Genomic DNA, 7,856 nt, shown 5'->3' with positions numbered 1-7,856 from the left:
AAAAAAAATGTTTCAAAGACATCAAATAGCATAAAACACTGTGCCGCAGAGAAGGAAGAAATGCATTTAAAGCACTGATGAAAATGGCGTGCAGTATAATTACCTCAAATTGCTGTTCGCTTGACACCCTGACACTAATTTTATTCAAGCCATTGGGAAATAAATGTTTTAAAAGCACTCCTTTCCGAATGGTGGAGCTGGTGGGGGCTGTGAGCTCGTTAAGGAAAGGAAAGGGTAAAGTTTCCAGCACGCAAAAAGAATCAAATAATCCATTTAAAATAAGCGTCTATGTAGATCGTCAGCCTTTTATGCCCACATTTTTAACGCTTGCCCTGTACGTGGATTGATTTTTTTTTCTTTCAGCATTCCTTAGCCAGATGGATTTTTGCTACTGCAGATCAGCAGAGGGTGTCAGATCTTTCAGAGTGCACCAGGCTGGAACGAGCAGAGCTTCTTAGCAACTCTCTTCTCCGCCCCCCTCCCCTCATTCTCGCGCTCTCTTCCTCCCTCAGACAACTCGCCCCCCGCCCTCCGCCCCCCTCCACGTAATTCCGAAAGAGCAGAAGAAAGAGAAGGAGAACAGGAAAAGAAGAGCTAGTAAGCTAGAGCGAGAGCACAAAAAAAAAAAAAAAAAAAGAAAAAAGAAAAAAAAAAGCCTTAAGAGGACCGAAGGGGAGGAAAGGAAAAGGATGGACAACCACAAAACGCAGCGATTGCGGAAATTTTCCAGCGCCATTGGCTGGGCAGCGTGAGTCCTTCGGTCGGGCGTGATTTCAGCACCGGGGGGACTGGACAGCACCTCGGGGGGACTTCTGGGCAACCCGCAACCACAGCAAGAACTCCACCAGCATCCTCAACAACAGAAGCCGCGGAAAACCCTGCTTTGTATCAGAGAGGCAAGGTCAGTCCGACGCACAGCCATGCACAGGCAGTGCGCCTGTACTACGCTGCAAACCCTCTGCTTGTTTCTCTAACATGCACTTGCTTCTAATTACTAGCATTGTTTCATTTCTGATCAGTGAGGATCAGTAGATGAGATTCTGTAAGGGTGTACTTTTAATTTATATGTATATATTTAACTTCTTTTGCTGTTATTTTTAAAGGGTTGTGGGGGAGTGGGGTTTTTTCCCTACTTTTTTTTTTTTTTTTTTTTTTTTTTTTTTTTTTTTGCTTGCCTTGCACTACGTGCCTGGATAGTTTGTGGATATAATTATTGACTGGCGTCTGGGCTATTGCAGTGCGGGGGGGTTAGGGAGGAAGGAATCCACCCCCACCCCCCCAAACCCTTTTCTTCTCCTTTCCTGGGTTCGGACATTGGAGCACTAAATGAACTTGAATTGTGTCTGTGGCGAGCAGGATGGTCGCTGTTACTTTGTGATGAGATCGGGGATGAATTGCTCGCTTTAAAAATGCTGCTTTGGATTCTGTTGCTGGAGACGTCTCTTTGTTTTGCCGCTGGAAACGTTACAGGGGACGTTTGCAAAGAGAAGATCTGTTCCTGCAATGAGATAGAAGGGGACCTACACGTAGACTGTGAAAAAAAAGGCTTCACAAGTCTGCAGCGTTTCACTGCCCCGACTTCCCAGTTTTACCATTTATTTCTGCATGGCAATTCCCTCACTCGACTTTTCCCTAATGAGTTCGCTAACTTTTATAATGCGGTTAGTTTGCACATGGAAAACAATGGCTTGCATGAAATCGTTCCGGGGGCTTTTCTGGGGCTGCAGCTGGTGAAAAGGCTGCACATCAACAACAACAAGATCAAGTCTTTTCGAAAGCAGACTTTTCTGGGGCTGGATGATCTGGAATATCTCCAGGCTGATTTTAATTTATTACGAGATATAGACCCGGGGGCCTTCCAGGACTTGAACAAGCTGGAGGTGCTCATTTTAAATGACAATCTCATCAGCACCCTACCTGCCAATGTGTTCCAGTATGTGCCCATCACTCACCTCGACCTCCGGGGTAACAGGCTGAAAACGCTGCCCTATGAGGAGGTCTTGGAGCAAATCCCTGGTATTGCGGAGATCCTCCTAGAGGATAACCCTTGGGACTGCACCTGTGATCTGCTCTCCCTGAAAGAATGGCTGGAAAACATTCCCAAGAATGCCCTGATCGGCCGAGTGGTCTGCGAAGCCCCCACCAGACTGCAGGGTAAAGACCTCAATGAAACCACCGAACAGGACTTGTGTCCTTTGAAAAACCGAGTGGATTCTAGTCTCCCGGCACCCCCTGCCCAAGAAGAGACCTTTGCTCCTGGCCCCCTGCCAACCCCTTTCAAGACAAATGGGCAAGAAGATCATGCCACCCCAGGGTCTGCTCCAAACGGAGGTACAAAGATCCCAGGCAACTGGCAGATCAAAATCAGACCGACAGCAGCGATAGCGACGGGTAGCGCCAGAAACAAACCCTTAGCTAACAGTTTGCCCTGCCCTGGGGGCTGCAGCTGCGACCACATCCCAGGGTCGGGTTTAAAGATGAACTGCAACAACCGGAACGTGAGCAGCTTGGCTGATTTGAAGCCCAAGCTCTCTAACGTGCAGGAGCTTTTCCTACGAGATAACAAGATCCACAGCATCCGAAAATCGCACTTTGTGGATTACAAGAACCTCATTCTGTTGGATCTGGGCAACAATAACATCGCTACTGTAGAGAACAACACTTTCAAGAACCTTTTGGACCTCAGGTGGCTATATATGGATAGCAATTACCTGGACACGCTGTCCCGGGAGAAATTCGCGGGGCTGCAAAACCTAGAGTACCTGAACGTGGAGTACAACGCGATCCAGCTCATCTTCCCGGGCACTTTCAATGCCATGCCCAAACTGAGGATCCTCATTCTCAACAACAACCTGCTGAGGTCCCTGCCTGTGGACGTGTTCGCTGGGGTCTCGCTCTCTAAACTCAGCCTGCACAACAATTACTTCATGTACCTCCCGGTGGCAGGGGTGCTGGACCAGTTAACCTCCATCATCCAGATAGACCTCCACGGAAACCCCTGGGAGTGCTCCTGCACCATTGTGCCTTTCAAGCAATGGGCAGAACGCTTGGGTTCCGAAGTGCTGATGAGCGACCTCAAGTGTGAGACGCCGGTGAACTTCTTTAGAAAGGATTTCATGCTCCTCTCCAATGACGAGATCTGCCCCCAGCTGTACGCTAGGATCTCGCCCACGTTAACTTCGCACAGTAAAAACAGCACTGGGTTGGCGGAGACCGGGACGCACTCCAACTCCTACCTAGACACCAGCAGGGTGTCCATCTCGGTGTTGGTCCCAGGACTGCTGCTGGTGTTTGTCACCTCCGCCTTCACCGTGGTGGGCATGCTCGTGTTTATCCTGAGGAACCGAAAGCGGTCCAAGAGACGAGATGCCAACTCCTCCGCGTCCGAGATTAATTCCCTACAGACAGTCTGTGACTCTTCCTACTGGCACAATGGGCCTTACAACGCAGATGGGGCCCACAGAGTGTATGACTGTGGCTCTCACTCGCTCTCAGACTAAGACCCCAACCCCGATAGGGGAGGGCAGAGGGAAGGCGATACGTCCTCCCCCGCCGCAGGCACCCCCCCAGGGGGCTGGAGGGGCGTATACCCAAATCCATCAGCCTGAATGGGCATAAGTAGATAAATAACTGTGAGTTCGCACAACCGAAAGGGGCTGACCCCTTACTTAGCTCCCTCCTGGAAACAAAGAGCAGACTGTGGCGAGCTGGGAGAGCGCAGCCAGCTCGCTCTTTGCTGAGAGCCCCTTTTGACAGAAAGCCCAGCACGACCCTGCTGGAAGAACTGACAGTGCCCTCGCCCTCGGCCCCAGGGCCTGTGGGGTTGGATGCCACGGTTCTATACATATATACATATATCTACATCTATATAGAGAGATAGATATCTATTTTTCCCCTGTGGATTAGCCCCGTGATGGCTCCCTGTTGGCTACGCAGGGATGGGCAGTTGCACGAAGGCATGAATGTATTGTAAATAAGTAACTCTGACTTCTGACAAAAATCAAAAAGTGCTGCATGGCTCGCATGGAATCCACGCGCTCCAGGGACTCTGCCCGCCCCCGCGACTGGAGACGGCATCTCCTTCACAGCACCCACCCTCTTACCTGATAAGTTCCATCGTATCAAACTTTCTATAAACAAAATACAGTATAATCAGAAAGTGCCATTTCGCCATTATTTGTGATCGGTAGGCAGTTCAGAGCATACGTTAACTGAAAAAAAAATGTAAAGGTTTTATTTAAGACATTTGCATGGCTAGTCATCGTCCATTTTATGAGTTAACAATGTATTTTGTTGAGGGAAGTTTTTAGGGGTTGTTTTGGGTTCTTTTATTTTGATGGTGATGTTTTATTTTATTTTATTTTTTTCAGGGGGATTTTTTTAATACATATCCAATAATGCCTTCCATCTGAATGTAAAATAAGTACCCATGATTTCTATTATAGTATCAGTGTAATTATTTAAAAAATGATTTTGAGGCAGTTAAGCATGACCAATTAATGTCACTCTAGTGCTTAGGCTGCGATCCTATGGTAGCAATTCTGTGCTGGTATAAATCTTACTTATAAAGTAGGAAAAAAGAACCGAGGAAGCACGTGAAACTTACTAATTCTATTCGAGGATTTTATAATGGCATATTTTTTCAGTATTAAAGTGAAAATGTTTTCAACTCTGGGTCCTTACCTTTTTCCAGCTTCATATTTGCAAGTGGTAAATTGGATTTGCGGTGGAAGAGACAGGGGAGGGAAACGGTGGGGGGTAGATCCCTTCCTGAGCTCCATTAAGGCTCTTTCTCTAATCGCCTTACTTAGCTTTTTACCCTTTAAGTAGCTCCTCTTCCCTCGCCCCCAACCTCCACCCCACCCCCACCTTCGCTCAGACTTTACCGGCTTTCCCCAGTCCATAAAGGTCTTGCCCCAACATACACGCCTTCGTTTTGTCCCCTCTCCAAATGCAGCAGTGAATCCCTTTATTAATACTGGAAATCCCTCACTGCTGCTTTTGTTGGTGCTGCCCACACTGCAGATATTAAGGATGTTAGGAGAGATTTGATTTAATTGACTCTGCCTAGATCGGTCTCATTAAACAGAGTGGAGATTTCATTGGTCAGCACTCCTCAATGAAAGACAGACCTAATGACTGGCATTTGAGATGCTGCTGGCATTTTGAATTCAACATCTGCTGAAAACGGTAAAACTAATTAGTGCCCACCCCCCTCCCCGCCCCAGCAACTGCATATTGAAATTTGTTAAAGCACTCATCTTTATGGAAATTAATCATTATCCTAAAGAAGTGTTTCTCTCCCATCATCCGGATTTCTGGTTGTGGCCCAGCAATTAACAAAAACAGCATTCAACTGTTTGAATTTTTTGAACCAATGTAACTCTGGCCTCAATCATATTCCTCTGGGATTTCTAAACAACAGTTAAGCTACAAAAACCAAACAAAATCACACATATTGATGGAGTCTGCATTCCACCACATATCCACCCTTGAGAAGTATGTCAAGAGACTGCAGACTATAGATTTTTTTTAAATATAGGATTATAAATCAGCTACTGGAAGACCCCCGAGCAGTTGTAAGTAGATCTGCCATCTAGAACTCATATTCTAAAGGGAAGTGATTTCCCAGAACAGTAATGTTCTGGAATATGTATTATTTATTTTAACACTTTTTTAATAAAATCTTTATTATAAACCATGACTATTCCTAAGGACATTCATCATTTTCTCTCTTGATTCTTTTGTTTGTGGACTGCATTTCATGACAGTAAACCTGCAACCTACTCCCCTCTGACAGATATTATGGGTTGTTTTCTATTTATTAATTTCTCACAGGATGGCTTTATTCTTTTTACAGAAAGTACAACGGGGTTCTCGGTAAGCAATCAACAGATTTACCTGTGATGGAAAAATTAGGGGAGAAGAGGCATACATTCGACAATGTTATGACCTTTAGAAAGAAAAGAAAAAATGACAGGTGTAGAAACAATATCTCTGGTGGAAGGTGACATTTAATGACAGATATCTAGTGAGGTATATTAGTAATTTTGAAACTGATACGTGACTAATCTAGGTCAGGAAACTAGAATTTCTCATAGAAGGTGTGCACAGAGGCAAGAACTTTTCTTCATTTTCATTGAAAATAAATTACAATATAGAAACCAAGGTTAAAGGGGTAAAAGTATTTTTAAATAGTAGCTTCAATGGTTTTGGAGTATTCATTGTGCACCACGCATGTGCTCAGCGATTTATGTAATTATTTAATCTCCACAACCACAGGGCAGTTTAGTAAGATACTATTTCCATTATACAGATGAGAAAACTGAGGCTTAAGAAAAGTCAGCAGTAACTCTGGTCATACATGGTAAATAGCAGAGTGGAATTTAAATTCAATTTTCCTTGTACTCAAAGACCTTATATTTTGAGTGAGTAATCATATACATTTACCTGATCAAGTTCTTAAGGCAATCTTAAAAAAAAAATAAGCATTTATGAAAATACTGTATAACTAATTATGGACTCAGTTTGTATGTTCATACCCAAATATGTATTGGTGGCCCTTTATATTTCCGGTATTTCTTGCAGCAACAGAAATTTGCCCTTCATTCAATAACTTCAGTGTGTTCTCCAAGAGTAGTATATAAGAAGACATAGCACATAAGAGAAAAGATGAGTCTGCTAAATGAGTTCAAAATTACAGATATTCAGATGATTGAAACTAAATCATCTATATATTGACTCTAAGAATATTTTAATAAATATATTAATGTTAAAAATCTATGTACAAAAGATATCCAATAATTTCATGTATAAGAACATTTTTTATTTAATCTGGCAGGGTTTTATTCATTTTGATAAAATATCTCTGTAACAATTATGTAATTAATATACATTAGTTTTATACACATATATGTTAGTTTATAGGATACATAATGCATTTGGTCACACCATGTAACTTTCATTTTAAAATACTTAGTATCTTCTCTTTGTTTTGTCTTTGCATCAAATGCTCATGTAACTATAGTTATCATGTGCATTAGTTGAGATATCTTGTTTCCAGTTAAATCATTCTTTAGTTCATTCAAGTAAAAGAGATTTTAGTTGTGCCCAATGTAAAAGGAGAAAAGAAGGATCTTGTTTAGTTACATTACCTTAGAGAAATTAGTAGCTTCTGTGGCTGCTGCTATAACTAAGAATATGCTAGAATTTAAGTTGTTGCCATAGAAATTTATTGTTTAACCATTTTTACATGCTTACCCAAGAGGAGGCTGAAATAGCTAATATAATATTAACATAACAAGATTCTTTGTCTTAACAGTATTTATATCATATGTACTTAGAAGTGTCGGAAATTTTGATAAGTGTTAAAGTTATATTGGTGATTATAAAGACAGTTTGTTAATTTAGCTTTTTCATATTTCTAATGTTATTTAGTAGGTAGAAAGAGGTAGATGAATTTGCAAGGGTGAACAAGGAAGTTCTGTTTATAATGTGTTAGTGTAATATTGAAAATAGTGGTTTCTAATTCAGCAGTCCTGCTAACTAATTTATAAATCTTATTTTTATTTGTATGCTTATTTAAAGAAAAATGGAAATATAAAATGTGCTAAATATTTAATTTTAGCATGTATTAACTTTTGATTCATTTTCTCTATTATTGAAATCTAGTCATTTAATCTAAGAGATGAACTCTGCATGATATCAACAGATATAGCACATGCATACTCAAGATTTTTAAGTTATATGATTTGCTTTGACATGGCCCTGAACTATAAAGAGGGCTAAATTAAATACCTTTCTTATAATCCCCTGTCATTTTCTTTTATCTGTAGTGTTACTAAGATGTTATTATA

At 42.0% G+C, this 7,856-nt stretch overlaps 1 protein-coding gene across 1 annotated transcript; it reads left to right on the top strand.

Annotated features, from left to right (window-relative positions):
- The first annotated feature begins 205 nt into the window (after positions 1–205).
- On the top strand, positions 206–5,701 carry SLITRK1 (SLIT and NTRK like family member 1). Its single transcript, XM_050765904.1, has 2 exons — positions 206–901; positions 1,357–5,701. The coding sequence occupies exon 2, from the start codon at positions 1,410–1,412 to the stop codon at positions 3,498–3,500; it is 2,091 nt and encodes a 696-aa protein (XP_050621861.1). The 5' UTR covers positions 206–901; positions 1,357–1,409; the 3' UTR covers positions 3,501–5,701.
- The last annotated feature ends 2,155 nt before the right edge of the window (positions 5,702–7,856 follow it).

This window comes from Macaca thibetana, chromosome 17 (assembly GCF_024542745.1).
Source record: "Macaca thibetana thibetana isolate TM-01 chromosome 17, ASM2454274v1, whole genome shotgun sequence".
NCBI lineage: Eukaryota > Metazoa > Chordata > Mammalia > Primates > Cercopithecidae > Macaca > Macaca thibetana.
This window is presented reverse-complemented; position numbering and strand designations above follow the sequence as displayed.